This window comes from Lepisosteus platostomus, chromosome 11 (assembly GCF_059453375.1).
Source record: "Lepisosteus platostomus isolate fLepPlt1 chromosome 11, fLepPlt1.hap1, whole genome shotgun sequence".
Classification (NCBI taxonomy): domain Eukaryota; kingdom Metazoa; phylum Chordata; class Actinopteri; order Semionotiformes; family Lepisosteidae; genus Lepisosteus; species Lepisosteus platostomus.
The window spans coordinates 14831806-14851400 of NC_142621.1; the positions used below are offsets into that span (position 1 = coordinate 14831806).

General features: G+C 39.9%; 1 protein-coding gene and 1 non-coding gene across 5 annotated transcripts; one reads left to right on the forward strand and one right to left on the reverse strand.

The window, feature by feature from the left end:
* Positions 1 to 33: 33 nt before the first annotated feature.
* On the reverse strand, positions 34 to 11155 carry c11h1orf210 (chromosome 11 C1orf210 homolog). 4 transcript variants are annotated; one of them, XM_088598643.1, is made up of 6 exons: positions 11003 to 11144; positions 6950 to 7098; positions 5213 to 5324; positions 3670 to 4162; positions 3401 to 3496; positions 34 to 2475 (listed from the first exon to the last, which is right to left on the reverse strand). In XM_088598643.1, exons 3-6 carry the CDS (start codon positions 5309 to 5311, stop codon positions 2093 to 2095), a joined length of 1071 nt encoding a protein of 356 aa, XP_088454769.1. In that variant the 5' UTR covers positions 5312 to 5324; positions 6950 to 7098; positions 11003 to 11144; the 3' UTR covers positions 34 to 2092. The 4 variants fall into 4 exon arrangements, with proteins under 4 accessions (XP_088454769.1, XP_088454768.1, XP_088454767.1 ...); XM_088598642.1 differs by having other exon boundaries at positions 5213 to 5327; XM_088598641.1 differs by lacking the exon at positions 6950 to 7098 and having other exon boundaries at positions 5213 to 5327; positions 11003 to 11155.
* A 4557-nt stretch (positions 11156 to 15712) lies between these two features.
* LOC148652071 (U5 spliceosomal RNA) lies at positions 15713 to 15829 on the forward strand. The gene has a single exon (XR_015925500.1). It is a non-coding gene; the product is annotated as a U5 spliceosomal RNA (small nuclear RNA).
* The last annotated feature ends 3766 nt before the right edge of the window (positions 15830 to 19595 follow it).

Genomic DNA, 19595 nt, shown 5'->3' on the forward strand with positions numbered 1-19595 from the left:
TAACCAGATTAAAGGGAATGATTACAAGCATACAACAATTTACCATTTTTAATATGAACTTCATACCCTTAATGAGACTACATTAGTTTAGTATGAATTGTAATTACAGTGACAAAGATAGAAAATCAGGCTAAATTGTGTAAAAGTCAGGGTAGATTTGCAATATGTTTTTTTAACAGACTCACAATATCACAGTATGTATTCTTAGCAACAAAATTGACAGCATATGGTAGAAACACAGTAAAAACCATTTGAAACTCCTTTTAATATGGAATATAAATTACATATTACTCTGCAACTCACAACTGGCAACCCACTGAAGCTAAGCAGGTGAGAGCCTGGTCAGTACCTGGATGAGAGACCTCCCGGGAAAAACTAAGATTACTGCTGGAAGGGGTGTTAGTAGGGCCAGCATGGGACGCTCACCCTGCTGTCCATGTGGGTCCTAATGCCCCAGTATAGTGATGGGGACACCATACCGTAAACAGGTGCCGTCCTTCAGATGAGATGTAAAACCGAGGTTCTGACTCTCTGTCGTAATTAAAAATCCCAGGGCGTTTCTCGAAAAGAGTAGGGGTGTAACCCTGGCGTCCTGGCCAAATTTCCCATTGGCTCTTACCAATCATGGCCTCCTAATAATCCCAATCTATGAATTGGCTACATTACTCTGCTGTCCTCCCTACTGATGGCTGATGTGTGGTGAGCGTTCTGGCGCACTATGGCTGCCATCACATCGTCCAGGTGGATGCTGCACATTGGTATTGGTGGAGGAGAGAACCCAATACCTATAAAGCACTTTGAGTGGAGTGTCCAGAAAAACGCTATATAAGTACAAGCAATTATTCTTATTATTATATATACAGAATGGGTAAAACATTTTGATACATTGATCACACAATAATCTTTTTTTTCCGATATGTAAATATATTAAATAAAGGTACAGTATATTGTATTGTATAGATATGCTGCCCCTTGAACACAATTCAGCATATTATAAAGGGATTGTGCGGGGAGCTGTAAAGTAACAAGCAGAGGTTAAATCCATGCTGAAAAGTAGAAAGAATAATACAAATATATTTTTCTCTACTTTTCTGCATGGACTTAACCTCTGCTACTTAGTATACTGTGCTCTGTGTTTGTTTTTAATACCAGGAGTGTTAAAACTGTAGAATAATCGTATACTGTATAAATATGTTTTTGTCTTTAACTTAAAATATACACATTTGCAAAATGTTAAATTAAAAACTGTTAATTTGTGACTTTTTTGTATTCACAGTGCTTGCTCCACATGTTTACAAAGCTTCAACACAGGAGTCATTCAAATAATCTTTTTCTTCACTGTCAGTGTAATCAGTCAAATGAAAGGCAATCATCAATGAGATAGCCTTCTGGTCTCCTTTAGAATTTTCTTAAAGGAGCCAATGTTTGTTTTTTACAGGGTTGGCCAGTCCTGATCCTGGAGGTTTGGTGTGTCTACATGTTTGTATTCCAGTTCAGCTCGTCACAAGCGAAACCACATGGTTACTGGTCTAACTGGGTGAGTGGGACAGCTCCCCAGGTGCTGCTGTTTTAAAGAGACCTGGACCCTCCAGGACCAGGACTGGACCCCTAAAAGAGGTGTCCATAAAACTGCTTAAAATAAATAAATCCATAAAGCTGATTAAAATAACTACAGTAAATCAAGAAAACTCTACAACATCAGTTCTGAATTTATACTCCACTGCTGCCCACAATCTTAATTATTATATTGTTATTATAAATTTATTGAATCAGCTAATTATTAATGTTCAATTTATTACAGATTGTAAAACTGTAATCTGTCATAGCTAAACATGTAGGAAACTTCTGCCCATCATCTGGTACAGAAGCATCCAAAATTGATCCGCACAGACAGGACAAATGATCAAGTTGCCCCTTCGATCAGTGCCTGTGGAAAATGATTTTAAAGATGGATTTATACCGGTGCTGTAAAAAAACCCAAACATTACTTTGGTGTTTTGTTTTTGTACTCCATGAAAGGAAGGAGTTTTCACTTTGACCCGGTAATCTGGATCAGACTAGCAACCCTCCCCATAATTCCTCTGTCTTCTCTTTAAGTGATTGAAAACTGAATTTCATCGTCTCTGTTCTCCTCCTCCTCCTCCTCTCCTTGTCTCTCAGCCCTCTCCCTCTCACTGGCCTGGATGTAGTTGTCCTCAATGAAGCCATCGTCATCCTCCAGCTCACACGAGGCGGAGCTCTGAGGCCCTCGGCCTGCCTGGCCCTCACCGGGCAGGCCCGCCTCCAGACTCTCGGTGTCGCAACGGCTGGCCGTGTCCGTCTCAGACAGCAGGGTGTGCCGATAGCTGGCCAGGTAGTCGTGGCAAAGTTTGCACTTGACCACCAGTGCAATGAACACAGAGAGGGAGATTGCTGTCACCAGCACCGCTATCAGGTACTGCCAGGAATTCCCACTTTTCCCATCATCCTTTGATGCTGCAGGGATAAAAAGTGCATTCAGGGTTTCAGCACCTGTATGACACATTTCTATTTTCTCTGTCTCACTTCACATACCCTCAATAACTGAAGCACTGAAGCACACACATCCTGTTCTGCCCGGCATTAATGTATGATGGCAGTGGACATAACATGCTATAAATCTAGTTTGCTCTTCATTGCAACAGAGGTTCCAAGGGATATGTGGAGACTAATTGTTTTCATTATTACAATAGTTGTTCTTAATGATTTACTTAGATGGCTCCTTTATCTAAAGTACTGTAATCAAACACTTTATAGAATGAGGTAACGTAATTTTGAGACACAGACTAGAGGGTACAAGCGGAAACTATGTGGAAATGCATTTAAAACCAGTAATAGGAGGCAAAGGGTTGTGGGAGTGTAGACCAAGCTACCCAGCCATGTTGTTGAAGCTCATACCCAGGTTTCCTTCAAGAAAGAGCTGGATGATATCCCTGGATCAATTGGCAACTGATGATCAAACAGATTAGATGGGCCAAATGGTTGCTTGTGACCATTCGTAACTTCTTATAATTTCCCAGAAAACTGGAACTAAGTTTAAAAACCTAAATGTAATGGAGATCTGGATGCATTATACTGTAAGTTGGTTGTGGAATACCACAATACCTCTCAAAGTTTGGAATGGGCAGCACAGAAGAAGATCACCATTATAACAGGATTCAGCAAAAATATATTATTTGTGCAGTGCAGTGAGGAAAATTGTAGGATTCAAGTCAGGCTGGTCTTATTATTTGCACATTAGTAAATCATTGATAGCAGAAAGTGTGGAGAAAGCACACAAGTATAATGGAATGTGGCTGAGAAAGTCCTCTGTCTTTATCTATTAAAATCATGGTTGTGAAGGAAACAGCTGTGCTACTGAATTGTGAAACAGATGTCTTACTGTTATTAAAGTTAGCTGTTGTGTTATATTTATCCACGGTTGCCTCCAATAGTTTTCTCTGGCCACTTCTCCAGGTGGTGTGGTGTATTTCATTCTCTAAAAAGTAACAAGGTAAAGTCAAAAAAGTCTAGTCCTTGCTTGTCTGTTTTTCTTTTCACAAACAACCAGAATGCAGAAATGTTGTATTTCTCTCTTCACCAATAGAAGCCCCTTTAGGCCCCAAACTAAACCCATTTAGTTTGATAAAAACTAATAAAAAAATTACCCACCTTCTGAATTATTTTCTGGTTTGAGAATCATGTCATCTGAACCACTTGGCCAAATCACATTTCCTACTCCCTTCAGCCACTCTAAAGATGAAGGCTGTGGTTTGTCAAGCCTGTTGCCATGGAGATCCAAAAAGGACAAAACTGTCAGATCTTGGATGGCAGTAGTTAAAGAGCCCCACAGTTTGTTGTTCCTCAGCAGAAGGCTCTTCAGTTTCGGGAAGCCTTGAAAAGCCCCAGCCTTTATTTGCTTGATGTGGCAACTGCTAAGATCAAGGACTTGCAGGTTTTGTAGACTGTTGAAGGTCTTTCTCTCCAGCAGAGGGAGGTAGTTGCCCGTGAGGTTGAGGAATACCAAGGACTGAAACCTCTCCAGCTGCTTTTGGTTTCTGGTTTCAGTTAGGTCCAAGAAATTCCCTGATAAGTCCAGAACAGTCACATTGTCCCAGATCTCTGGAGGTATTTGTGTTAGCCTCTTCTGGCTGCAGTTCAATATCTGTTTTTAAGAAGATGAGTAAATTGATGTCTTGTTTTTTTTATTTCAAATGAGAACTCTGCTAATAGGAACAGTCATGCAAAGCTAAAGATTATTTTTGAACAGCATACAGACTATTGTGTGTTCTGTTTTTCCCATGAACAAGCTAAGAACCAAGAGGACTCTTAACATACAAAATCACAAACTGACTGGAAAACATACACATACTCAAAATTCACCAGATCTATTTAGATCAGTTTTGTTAGTGAAACTATTTAGCTTTAAAACAACAAAACCCAGATAATTATTAGAGGGCTTATGGAGCTAATGTATAAGGTAATACCTGGAAAAGAAATGGCATTCATCCAATATCAGGAAACATACTGTATAAAAGCAGTACAAAACATCCAGCAGATTGCAGACGTATGCATGCTGACCGAACCTGAATTTGTTTAATATTCTGAGATTCATACATTTATGTTAATTTATATGCATTCTAAATTCTTAACAGCTTACCATGTTTTACCAAATAAAATGCTTACATTATTATTATTGTTAATAATAATATCGAACACATAAAGAGAGACAAGACCACCGTCAATATATTCACGCTAAAAGTATGTCAGCAGAAACAGGAAACAACTAAAGCCCCACGGGTTTTGCATTATCAAAACAACAGCACTCAGAAAAAACAAACTGGAGAAAAAAAATCTCAGCACCAACTAAAGAATATATTTCACCTCACAGAGCTGATAAGATACACACACAGTTACTAATGACTAAACCTTGATCCATTAATATCAGTTTAAATAGCATTATTATTTCATTTCCTTTCAGATAGAATAGCTACCTCACGAGATACTGTAGCTCCCCAGAATGGCACGTGTTACATTAGCAGTCCAGAAAGCTGAAGGAGACGGAGCTCAGTGAGGCCTCATAGTCATTACAAGGGTTATGGATATATTTCTTACATGTTCAGTTTTTACAGGTAACTAATAATACTAAAGTAGTTTTAGCCAAGTCAAATACAGTGATTGTTTTATTCGAGTTACTCTTTGCAATTCCACCTACCTCACCAATACCAACACACAAGCTGACAGCCTGTGATACAGCAATAACAGTCCCCCAGAGACACACAACAACACCAAGTGTACAGTTTAAGGTCCCCATGCTTCTCTGAGCCCTGCTGAAAGAAAGACAGTTTAATTCTTCCGTCCATCCCATACCAACTGGAACACAGCATATCTAGGGCAGAGATATGGAATTATCATTGCAGGCTTAACAAGTTTCTAAACAGCACAGCTGTTTGCACAACTACAATGAAATTGCTTTTTTTTTTCTTTCGCACAACCATAAAAAACATACCTGGCGGAATTATAAAAATGCAGATGAGAATATATACCAAAGTATTATATTATAGTAAAGTATTTTGTGGGTAAGGTCATATTGAACACATTTAATGTACATTAATCGGGATTAGAAAATATTGTACCTGAAGTTATAGTCTCTCCCTCTTACTGTACATCCATTGGGTTTAAGTAACAACATAAACAAATAAACTAAATAAATATACTTTATAAGGGCCGCTTGTATCCTACTTTTAAGACAACGATTTGAAGGGACTGACTGGAGAACATTTGAGACTTGTTCATTTCTGATTTGTTCTGTTCAGTGAAGTGCTGGCTAACTCTTTTTTCTGTGTTCATTTTTAAAAAGTAATTCTATTCATTTTTAGGGTCTATGAATTGCAAACCTCAAGGATGAAAGGTGGTGAAAACATCAGATTCACCACCTGTACTGCTCAGGAAGCATTATCTTTTAGGCAATGTACCGTATATCAGCTGCCATCATACTACAGGACCCTGAATGTATACAGTACATCTGCACTTGATAAATGGCTATTGTGCTTGACCTTACTGTGGCTCTATCAACAATTTACAGACATTCTAAGCCTGTATATACATTTTGATTACTTTTATTATTTCTATTATATATGTGTTATTATACATTATACATATGTTATTTATAAACACATGTGCATATTCCTCATAGAAAGATGTAAATATTCAATGTAAGTTGTTTTCAATCTTTTCATTAAAGGAAATCTTGCTTACAGCCCCTTTTGGCACTGAGGCCATTTTTCTCAGTGGGCAAGCCTGTTATTAGACCTCTTCCCCTAGCCTTGCCCTGCTATTGAATTCTGTATTGTTGGCTGTAAACATACTCCAGGGGCTGTCTTTATCTCTTCCTGTCTGAACACACAAAAACACCACAACAACAGGGCCTGTGAGCAGTAGTGGGAGACAAGGGGTCTTTTGTTGAAAGGTGCTGAGTTTCTCTTTCTTTCTGCTGCTTTTCATTTTAATTCAGTGGTGACTTCAGAAAAGGTTTAACGGCAAATGACCATGGCTATGTTTGCAACACGGCCTTAAAATGACCTCTTAGAAAGCGTCCTTTATGAGGCCCCTTCTTGGGCTCTAGTGAAGGTCACAATACAAAGTATTTCACAGAGCAACACCAGTGGGTGGATCACTATAGAGTATTAACTATTAACACTATTAACTGCTCTGCTGTACCTTCACATGGATATATGTAACCCATGAACTCCTAAGTACTGATCTGCCACCTTTTAAGAAAACTTCCATCCATTTTCTAACCACTTTATCCAATTCAGGGTCACAAGGGAGCTGGAGCCTGTCTCTGCAAGCAAGGGGCTCAAGGCAGGGTACACTCTAAATGGGATACCAGCCCATCGCAAAGGAACATACAGACACTCACACCAGGGACTGTTTTCCCAGAAACACTTACTGTAACACTTTGTTGTTGGACAGTGGGAGAAAGCTAGAGCACCTGGAGGAAACCCACACAAACACAGGGAGAACATGCAAACTCCACAAGTATAGCACCCCAGGTCTGGAACTGAACCCAGGGCCTCAAAGGTGTGCCTCTGTACTGCCCTTTTTAAAAAAACATATTTCATTAAATGAAAGTTCTGCAAATAGCTACAAAAACATTATTTAATATCTGATTCCTTCACCAGAAGCACAGCATAGGAGAACAAAACATGTCACTGAGATTTGTAATGATACTTATACTTTTTACTTAAGGTGGCTGTACAATGTTTTAAATTCCATACTAATTGGTGTGTTAGACCACTGTAAATAGCCGGCAAAACCCTATTACCACCTCCTCGCTGTGCCGGCTGGATACAAGGATTCGTTGGAACTAACGGTGAAGGGTCTGATGGCAGGCGGAGCGACGCGCCGGTTGGAGTATTCTCGGTCGCATTTAATGGCAATGTCAGCTCAAAAATTTGGTTCAAAGCACCAAATGGAGATGAAGAAGACCACTGTAAATCTTGTTTTTTGTGTAGATTTGATTGATATGAAATCACTTGTAAAGTGCTTCATATTTACATGTCAAAAGAAATCTGGCTAAATGGCAATATTCAAATATAAGTATTTTATATTGTCATCATATCAGTCACAGTTCTCGCCATGTGAAGTGAACTGAGATGGATGGGATTGTATTATTGCTAGACCTTCAACAGTGAATGAGTAAGGAATAAGATATGTGCTGTATTTCATTTCTTAGCACTCTTACAACTCATGCAAAATTCTCATTAATGTTTTTTCCTCCCAAATTTATTTTTCCATGCTTTTATTTTGTGACCTAGCTGAAGTAGTTTTCTGTTAGGACACTTGATTGTTACGACCACCTCCTGTCCACACTAATTGCACCTCATCACCTCATTTTCAAATCATGTCCCGATCCTCCACTAATTAAACCCCCACGTTCCACATTGCCATGCTCGGTATTGGGGGTCCCTTGCTTATCAGCTTGCTGCTAGCTAAGATTTCTCTCACTGTGTGCTTCTTTTTCCCTTGACTCTCTGGATTCTTTACCCATCGCCTAGTATTTTGGATTTCACCTTTCGGATCGTGTTTATTGGATTAGTTCTCATTTTGAAGGATCTTAGATGCACTGCATAGGGTCTAATTTGCTTTTCAGCTTAACGCTGCCTTACATTGATATTCCTGATTCACAAGATTATTCACCCATTCGCCTAGTTTTGACCCATTATTATTTTGCCCTAGGTGGAAATGGGGGGGAGAAACAAGTAAGTTCCCTTATTTTAACTCCACTACTTGATATTTCAGTTAGTCTAGGCTTGAAAAGGAGCGGAACTGCAGTTCAACACATGGAAGCAACAAGAATTTTCAGTAAGTTTATCCCTGCAACTCGCATGTCCCAGTTTCATTGCTCTGGGATCTGGTTACTGTGTTTCTAGACATTCAATTAGTATGCAAAATGAAACCAGAATCTCATGAAACAAAACAGCCAGCAATTTTACAGACATAATATCTGACAAAGGGAAAATACAAATGCAGAAGTGTTTCTTTTAATCTACATAAAAGCACTAGTCATTACTGAATTGCTTCAACTGTCAAATATACTTCTTTATTGTTCCACTGTAGACTTGGTTTTAGCATATTGTTTTGCAACTGTGGTAGGGAACAAGTTTTGGGAGACTTCTTAAAATGCCAAATTTACAAGGTCGTGCCCTAGTTTGGAATGACTCCCACAGCAAATTAAACTGTTGAAAAATATCCTTTCAGGGCTTTTAACAAATACTAAAAACTGACTGCAACACCCACTCTAGTCAAACTATTGTCTCTTCACAATAGGGTAATTGCACAAAATAACAAAAGTAAATCTATTAAAAGAGCACAAATCAGGATGATTAACCTTTCCTTTCTATCATTTATGGTGACAACAGGGAAAAGGGGGGAAAGGCAGAGTGGGTCACTGACCTTACCAGAAATGAGAATTTAGGTTACAGCCCGCCAGTCAGCCACAGGGCTGTGCAATTCCTTGAGCTAACAGTGAATAACAGCATTGCAATGTGATACATAGACAAGAAGAAGCCTCTGCAGAAATAGGACACAAGTTAGATTTTCATTCCCTAAAGGCATAATCTGTGCCTTCCTTTATGGGATGTAATTGTATAATTTATCCTTCCATTTTCTAACCACTTTACCCAATACAGGATTCAAGGTGGGATATACCCAGGGGGATACACCAGTCCACTGCAGGGCTCACACACACAGACATGCACACAGTAACACCAAGGGAAATTCTCCCAGAAGCCAATTAACATACCAGTATGTCTTTAGACCTTGGGGGGAAACTGGAGCACCCAGGAGAAAACAGGGAGCACTTTGTAAACACGGGGACAACAAACTCCATGCAGATGGCACCCCAGCTCCAGAATTGAACTCGGGGCCCCAGCACTGCGCGGCAGCAATTCTAGCCACTACGGCACCTTGCTGTCTGTAATTGTATAATGTACAGTACTAATCTTTCTGCTAATCTTGTTTTTAGTAACAGTGATCAGTCCCATTAATCTCTAGAGACAGACAAGAATTATTCCTCAGGCGATACCAGTTTGCACCCACCCCTCAGTTATAAATTTAATTCATTATGAAAGACAAGTATTGAAGAGCAGGGTTGCCAGACTGCGTAGTAAAGTATAGTATTAGGGGGCTGACTCATAAATTACAGTATATTGTCAGAGTGTCCTAGACGCTGGAGGGGTCAGGGAAAACATTGTTAAAGGAAAGAGGTCCATGGCAAAACATTAGAAACTGTGAGATAGTAACCTACAGACCTTGCCACTGGAGTGGACAGCTGAGCACCTTTCTTTCCATTATTTTCCAATTTGCAGCCATATCCTATGTCAGACATAACATATAGTGTACATCCATTATCAGAAAACCATTTCTTCTTAGTATGAGTCATGACAACACAGACAGCATGTCACCAGTCAATCGAAGAGTGTGCATGCACACAGGGACAATCTAGAGACAATCTAATTACTGTAACCTACAGTACCTAGCATGCCTTTGGAAAGCGGGAGGAGACCAGGGCACTCAGCACAAACCTGTGCAAACTTGGAGAGAACATGCAAATTTCAAATAAAAGACACCCTAGTCCAGAATGGACCTCTGTCTCAAAAATCTAGGAGGTAACAGTGCTAACTGCTACCCCAATGTACTAATAATTAGATATCCAGTTTTTAAAAAACCATCTCACACAGAATCTTTTAAAATATGTCCTCTGGTTCATGATGGTTTAGCTGACAGGACAACAGTGCCAAAGTATTCAAGAAATTGTATATAAACAGCTGTACATTATTTACATTGGAATAATAGAGAGCAAAAACAGGCAACTTCCTTATTTCCCTCAGGTCTGTACTATGGACATTTCACTGCGTTAACACACAACAAAGAAAATGGCTAAATCAGCAGCTCCTAAATATCCTGAATATTATGATAACAAACATAAAGAGATTTATAGATTAATATTTGGAAACATAAAATTACATATGGAAACTTGATATTTGTTACATACAGGAAGAAAATCAACTGTATGTAAGCACAAATGTAATGCACGTGCACACTATAATCTATAATTTAGATTTTTTAAATGTATTCATTTTAAAATACAGCTGTTACTACATCTTGTGGTAACAAAAAAAGTAGAAAAACTGCAGGTCTGAACTATGGATCTCCAGAAGTTCTTCCTGTGCTATTTATTTTTAAACATTTTGTTAATGTATACATTAAATATCCTATATAATTCCTTATTATTTAAATTAAAACTATTTCACGTAAGAGAACACAGTTTATAAATAAAAGAACAAACATCGGCTGAATATGATAGGAATGAACTTCAAAATGTACAACATTTGAGAGATTCAAGGTGTCAAAGTGTCTCATACTAAGTCGATATAAAAATGACCACAGTTACAGCAAGTGCTGCTTTTAGTATTTTAAAGAACCATCAGCAGTAACTCACAAATCTTTATCCTGGGCCTCTGGTCACTTCTGTCCAGTAAAATAGTGTTTCTCTCCCTATTCTCACTTTGTAGTGGTGTGTTTTTTTTTTTCAAAGAAAATGGAGTCTTCCTGTGCAAAGGTTAAGAGCAGTGTAATTCTAAACGCTCTCACAAGAGTCTGGTTAATGAATAACTATGCTGGTAACCAAATTAGCTCTTCAGACCTCTGCCTCCTTATAGAAGTCCAATCACAGGTTGTTTGAAGCAGAAAGTCTTGGTTAAATGAAATGTAATCTGGTAAAGAAAGTTTGTAGCTGAGAGATTTGTGTTGCATTAAGAGATTAATTAAAAAACATGATGATTCCTGTCTCCACTGCTTCATTAGCCATTATTTATAATTTTGCTTTTGCTGATTAGATCTGTGTTTCAGACTTCCAAGAAAAATTGGTTTCCAAAACAGTTCCTGAGTATCACAAGGTTTGAGAAATTGGGACTGCAGTGTCCCTCTAAGTGATATGCACTTTTGATGCTTGCAGTTTACTTAGCCGCAAAATGACTACGGCCGTTTCTTACAGGGTCGAAAATAATTCAGTAGATGTAATATTACACCATTTTAATATCTCCCCTCCATTAGAGACCAGGATGAGAAATTAGCTTTGTTTTGGAAATAAGTGACCTTAAGTGAGTAAACAGGCCTTCCCTCGTCTTGCAGGAAAGGAGATATGACCCTGAAAACAATAGGGTCACTTCCTCACCATCTCATCAAGTGCTCTGGCTGTGGTGTGAACTCCTCGCTGCAGTGCAGTCTGCACATTTGGATTAAGGAGGCATTCTTGAAGGGGTGGAGAAGGACAGCCGGGCAGAAAGTGGCCAGTCAGCAAAGCCAATTACAAGGGTCTCCCCACCCATGGACGCAGGGGCATCTCTTTGTTACAGCTGCGCAGAGAGGTCAAGGGTGCCAGGCATACAGCTGGTGCAGCTTCATTCTGTATGGAAAAAACAAAACAGCAAAACAGGGTCATAACCATAGTGGATTACAGATTTGGAAGAAGAAAATTCTCAATCCTGTACTTATACATGCAGTTCGAAAGTCTTATTACATTAAAATAAACACCATCACCCCCAAAAATTGACTTGTCATTTTCCCCCTTGCTGTACTTCTTTAAATTACTAGCAATGATAGATTTCTGTATGAGCGTCAGTTCCTGGCCCTGCACAATATACAATTTTGCATAGCTGAATAATATCTATGACAGATGATCTAAAGAAGGGAGTAAACTAACTGCAACTAATCATGAAAACACATGACCGTGAAAACTACCAAAAGCTCATTTAAACAAAATCACACAGACAATGCAGAGGACGTTTCTTGACCAGTGCTTCATAATGAGTGGTTTTCTTGGAGGAAATATCTAGGAGGCTTCAGCTGGTGAAAGACACTAAGCTGCTGCTCTGGTAAATCATCCAGGGGCATTAATATCAATAGTCCTGAACCAGTACTGTAGTGGACTAGTGGTTATAAAACCTTGAAGAACACTTTCAAGAAGTTAGCATTAAAGTGTCAACAGGCTGGATAAAATAAAATGATCTCAGGAGGGTACAAAGTCGCATTCTCATTCAACAGGATAATTACTGTATTTATTTCAAAAGGGGGGTATTGTGGCCCAGTGGTTATCTTTGTTGCCTCATAGCACTTGGGCCCTGGGTTCAGGTTCCTGGACATAGGATGCTATCTGTGTGGAGTTTGTATGTACTGTCTCTATCCCTGGAGGTTTTCTCTGGGTGCTCTGGTTTCCTCCCACAGTCCAAAAACATACTGGTAGGTTATTTGGCTTCTGGGAAAATTGATCCTGGTGTGAGTGTGTCTGTGTTTGTGTGACAGCCCTGTGATGGACTGGCATCCTGTCCGGGATGTGCCCTGTCTTACTCCTGTTCCCTGCTAGAATAGGCTCCGGCTCTTCTGCGACTCTGAATTGGAAGAGGCAGTTAGAAAATGAAAGGATGGACTTTCATCAAAAAAGAATTATTTTCTGCCGTATGTGAAACACTTAAAAAACCTGCAGGACAGTGGCTGTGATTTCATGGACTTGTGCGCCATTGTACTGTACTAGTTCAGGTGGGTAGCTGCGTCAGCATGTGTAGGCTGTAAAGGAACAAGTAATAGGTTTATTCCATGCTGAAAAAAAGAAGAGAGAAAAAACACAACGTTTCGGCCGTGGAGCCTTCTTCAGGTGTGAAGTACATGTACTGTACTTGTACTGTACTGTATGTTGGTAAATTTGACATTGTGGATCTTGAGCTGTCCAAGTCTTCCTTAGAGCTGAGAAGTAAATATTTGATTACCACACAAGCTTGCTTGTGAACTATAAGCCAGGGCTAAAACCTCAATCGGGGCCTGTGGGTGTCAGATTGAGGTATTCCTTTCCATGTCCAACTGTTTTCCACAGAGATCCATGGGAATCAGGTCCCCTGGCTGTCCAAACATACCACAGACAGGAGGCCACAAGCTTTCCTGTTTCTGCCTGCCATGTGTTTGATTCCAACTCAAGCCGTTTCCTGGTCAGATAGCAATCCTAGCAGCAGGAATTCCTGTCCAGGAGCCATTCTCCATAGACGGGCACACACACTGCGCTGAACAACAACAACCGCTGCGGTGGTAATAATGAAGAAAAAATCTGGCAAAGTTCCCCAGCCTCCTTGCTAATAATATTCTTATGGAGCGCTATGACTGTATTACACCTTTAATGATTATTTCAGCCCTGCGGCTATAATTAAAAAGACAAAGCGTACTCCATTAGGTCACCCTGACCTGGACGGAGAGAAAACATAGCCCCAGGCCACAGAGTGTGATCAACTAACAAAGTGGGAAACAAATAAAAGAAGAAGAAAGATAATGAAGAATCAACAGTGGAGTACAGAACTTGAAGAAGGAATATTAACAAAATCTTAAAATGTAGAGAATTAGCAGCAGTAATTACTGCTTCCATAATAACTTTATTTGAAATACGACATTTTTACTGATACAGCATATTCAGTTTTTCTTTTAGGACCTGAAATAACTTTATTATTTAGCCATATCATTGGCTCCAGGAATGGAGGAATAATACTTAATGGTAGTTACATCTCTTGGTGGGATAAATGCATGGAGATTAACTCAAAGTGGTTGCTTCCCTGATTTTTCTTTGTTATGGAGGCACTGTTAATTTATGTGGCATTGTAGTTCAAAGAAACTGAAAAGTAGAAAAAAAGCAGCAAACTGCCTACTGGAATGGTGCCCGTGTCCCATACAATTCATCCATTTTCAGCCCATTCTTGCAGCTCAGGGTCATGGTATCTCCTACTGTAGAACTGAACAATCTGTAGCATCGTGGAACAGTACAAACTGACAGGAAATCAGAAGGTGTGTAAGCTGTACCTGTCACGGGACACATATGCAGCGATACGTGTGATAATTGGTGGTGTGACAGAGCACGTTGCTATGAAAAATCGCTTTTGGATGGTTCCACTATTCAGGCAAGAAGGCAGCATCCATTTCCTGAGAGAGACACGGCATTTAAGCATTGGTGTTTTCTTTAAATGAAAAAGCATTGCACTAGATTTATTTATTCTGCCTTGGTAGGCAATTAAACACAGTCCTTCTCTACAGAAATAAATTCATAAATTCATGCCCTCAAAATGTACTTCTTTTTCATCAACAGAGGATACCCCAGCAGTGTTATTGACAGGGCCCTTGCCTGAGCCATAAACGACCCTCGGACCATCAACTCAATCACAAACTCCCGCCGTAACAACCGCATTCCTTTGGTGCTTCCCTACCACCCCAACACACTTCCTATCCCCAGGACTATTAACAACACCTTTTCAATCCTACAGGATGATCCCTCCATTGGGGCCTTCTTTTCTGACCACCCCATCATCTCATATCGCCAACCACCTAATCTGCGTAACCTTCTTGTTCACAGCTCCCTTGACCGCCCTCAGCAACCATCCACACCAGGCACTTTCCTTTGCAACAGAGCTCGCTGTATCACCTGCAAGTACACATCTAAAACCACACTCATTCAAGGCCCCTCAGGACAATTCCGGATAACCCAGATGGCATCTTGTACCTCCAGCAACCTTACTGTTGCAGTAAATGCCCAGCCATCTACATTGGAGAAACAGGAAGGAGACTCGGAGACTGCTTCAGAGAACATGTTAGGGCTGTGAAGATTAAAGATCTCTCCAAACCCATTGTCTCTCATTTCACCTGTGACGGCCATGACCACTCTAATCTCTCCGTCTGCGTTCTCAAAGACGGTTTTCTGAACTCATACATCAGAAAGACTACTGAAACTAAAATTATCCTGCAGGTAGGATAACACCTTCCCCCTTCTCTTAACGACAGACTACTTTTCTTCTAAATTCTCTCTATTCATTGCAGGTTTCATTTCACACCTCTCTTCACCTATCCTGACTTCACACCTCTTGATTGGCCTCTCTTTCTGTCCCCTGCTCCCTCCTCCTCTCTCACAGCTTTTGTTCTCCCACTACATTACCTTTGCTTACTGCCCTGTCTTTCTCACACCTGAATAAGGCTCCACGGCCAAAACGTTGTGTTTTCTTTCTTCTTTTTTCAGCATGGAATAAACCTATTACTTGTTCCTTTGCAGCCTACGCATGCTGACGCAGCTACTCACCTGAATTACTAAATTCATGTAGGCTCTTTTAAATTCTCTTTTTCGTAGTTCGTACTCTGGTTTCTCTTCATCTTGTACAAATCTTTCGCCTTTTACTGAGGATTTCTGTGAAGACGAGCATGAATGAGTTCCCTGCAATTTTTGTGCCTCCCTGCCGTTGGGTGGGGCGCAGTTTTCTTGGTGGTGCGGTGGCTCTGTGGCTAAGGATAAGCACCTGTGGCTGGAAGGTTGCAGGTTCGTATCTTGTGGCTGGCAGAGGACTCCTACTCTGTTGGGCCCTTGAGCAAGGACCTTAACACTAACTGCTCCAAGGGCATAAATGGCTGACCGTGCACTCTGATCCCAAGCTTGTCTCCCTGACTGTGTGTCTCATGGATAGCAAGCTGGGGTATGCAAAAAGACAAATTCCTATTGCAAGAAATTGTATATGGCCAAAAAAGTGATCTCTCTTATTTTGCTGTTATTTTTTGTAATGTACATATCCCAGGTAAGTAAGCATTGCGTTAAGGAAGTGTGTCTCTCTCTTGCAGGCAGGAATGAATTTTTGACTGAAAAATAAACTGATTTAACATGCCTACCATCTGCTGAAGTTCTGATCTCTACTGAGACCTGCCTACCTCCTGAACTGTTTCACTGGTGTGAAGAGTGGGATGGCATGAAAACATAACCAACACTAACTTTGTTTTTCTTTATTATGTGTAATTCCTAGACAATATGAAAAGCCACACAGTACTGATAAGAGACACGGTGTGACTGGGCCTATTGGAAGGCATGGCCACTGACAAGGCTGGTGCCTACATTGGACTCGGTGGATTGCTATGTTTTGCCACTCACAGTGGGGGTGATTGCTATCTCTCACCCCTGCCCCACCTCAGGGGGCCCAGCTGCACATTTTTTCCAGCCTGTTGGGATGTTTTGTTTCCAGTGGTGGGTTAAAAGTAGACCTTGGAAATATTATATTTTCATTTATAAACTGCAGACAGAAGTGCGGATTTCCTCTTGGTCGTCACTTGTCTCTCAGCATGACAGGTAATTTGCATGGTTACTATCTCGCTGGGAATTATGTTAAAAGTACATTATTTACTCTACTGTTTTTTTTCAGTTCCATTCATTTTTTAAACATTTGGATTAGTTCCAACCATTCAATTATTTCAGCTGTCACCCCAATGTTATTTGTTCTTTCTTGGGGCTGAGGAAATAAATCAAATATTCAGTTTTGATCTAATGCTGTTATCTGGGTGCTGAATCAACAGTTAAAGCAGACAGTCCGAGAGCTTCTTTGTCTAATACTGAATACTGTATTTCTAACATCTTAAGTGAAGGTATGCTTTGCTGTGTATTTTGTAAGCAAAAGAACAGTTCTGGGGTGTCCTTGCTAAAGTTCGACAAGGGAAATACACCTTTCTCCCACTGAGATCTCTCTGCTGCCAGATTACAGAAGAGAAAATCATTCATGCAGGATTTTGGTGTTTGTATCAGGCATTGCGGCACGACAGTGAGCAGAAAGGCAGAGAGGAAATCCTGTTTTGAGGAATCTCTCTGCACTGCCATGTCTCTCCGGCCCTCAATGCTCTAATCCTTTATCCTACTCGCTCTGACCAACGTGGATTCTAAAGATGAGTATGAGTGAGCTGTTTATTCTAAGGGGCCTCTTGGTGTGAATCAAGTTGACAAAAGGAAGTCAGAAAGATGTCTTCATTGTGAAATAATGTTTATTATTTCACACAATAGGTGGATGACTCTTCCAGAGATACAGCTGGATAGTAGATAATTCCACCAGCATTGTGGAAAAAGATGAGGGGGAAAGAGTGCATTTTTTTCTTTTAAACAGAAGCAATAACACATGAGCCCAAGCATTCCCTATCCTTTTCACTCCCCCCTCAAAAATCACGTTAGTATATGAGAATTTGGAGAAGGTATTGAACAAGTACTAAGTCTAAACTATTTTTTTCTTTGGAAAGCCCAAAGGATGTTTTTCAATGTACCATAAACTGCTATTGGACAAAAATGTTATTATAACTAAATGATTAAGTGGTTAAGAGAAAGGCCTGGGTATGTTTCCTATGCAGACTGAGGGTCCATTAGTACAGCCACAGTTCCCATGGTGTTGGGTGAAAAAACATTCATGGGAGCAATAGCCAATCTGGGTTTAGTGCGTGTGGAAGACTGCCAGATCCTTTTACAATGGGTGGAAATGGGAACTCAATACAAACTTTCACACAAATTCAGAGATTTTTTTCCCCCCGAATGATGTAAAATTCACAGTACAGCCCTCAAATGCTGTACAAATTCTCGAAGTCATTTTTACGATCGTAATTTAATTATTTTGTATGATCATCATTTTTTGACCAGCATCTTATTCATTTTCAATCTGCTCTGCGTGTTGTTATAAGGAGCAAGAGAAAATGGCAAACTAAACTACCAACAGCCGTGAGCTATTTAATTTATATAAAGATATGAATTTGCAGAATTTTCACCCCTCAATATAAAATTGAGTAGTATATGTTATTAGAAAAAATGTTGTAGTAAGTTAAGCAATTTTTTAAAAGAAATGAAATTCGATGGCAAAAGTTTGCAGGCTCACACACTTTTTCTGCACTTTCTTCGCTGTGAAATGTTCAGTGTTTATAAAAGATAGGTTTGGGGGTGTGTTCGCGTCTTAATATATTAAAGTCTGAGAGAAGATGATAAGATGGTGCCTTTTCTCTCACAACAAACCCCCCCAAATGCCACAACAAATTATTTGCACTGAATAACAAAAGCCTTTAGGGACAATAGTCTCTGCTGGGGCAGCACAGTCTATCCACCACCCCAGAAACACAGCCCAGTGTTGACACAGCATCCACACTTTCCCCATCAGCTTCCCAACTCTCCTCCCTTCTCACACTGGGCACTCCTGCCTGAGTACTGCCCGACCCCACAATGGCTTTTGACTCTGCAAAGAGATGCTGTTTGGTGTGGATGTCTATAAATTTCAGGATTTAAAAAAAAAATCTTTTGTTCAGGGATGCATCAAAGCAAAGGGTGGATCCTTTGGAGCAGGGAGGGCTCCTGGCCGACTACAAAGGAAACAGGAAGAGCTGTTTTAGGGGCTCTCCTATTTGCGGCTAAAAGATGAGGGAGTTGGAGGCAGAGAACAGGAGAACTGAGGCAAAGGGCACGTGTCATCAACACTCCATTGACTTTTAAAATGATACAAGAGTTCTCAGAAACTCTTTGACATAAGCATGTTGAAGAACGTGTAAACATTCAGCCACAGTCAAAAGGTCTAAAGTTCTTTTCAAAATACTCTAAATTGTACATTCTAATTTCTCACTACTTTTTATGTAATTCCAAAATCGGGACTGACATAATGTGCAATATGGCATCATTACTGGTCGACCCTGTGCATTTTCTTATTCTTTTCAAGTGCTCAGCAAACTGAGTTAATTTCTTACTAATCCCGTTTACAGAAAATAACAATGCAAAACTGGTTCCACGTTATTTAAAATAGTAGAGTATTTTAAAAATAGCTCCAGCCTTTTGTTTGAAAACAGGAAAGAAAGCTACAGAATGGTAAGGGGAATCTCCTTCAGCTGCTGGAAGATGCCAGGAACTGTAAAATTAAATCAAGCTGGGATGAGAAATCAAGAGCAAATGTAAATTAATATTACATCTTACTTTGAATTAAATTTGGTCGCCTTCCATGTAATTATGCAGGAAAAATGACCAGCCACCACTGACTTAATCAGTAAATGACTACAAACATGACCAAATCTCAACTTTTAAGTTCTTAAAATATTTTTTCTGACAGGGAAAGAGTTCTAGAAGGGGCTTACCTGTCTTTGGCAGTTCATTTCTGTCTAGATTTAGTTATTTCAGACTAAAAATCACACGTAACTCCAAGACAAACTTTTAACTGAATACGCTTCTGAGGAAAATCGATTTGCTTGTC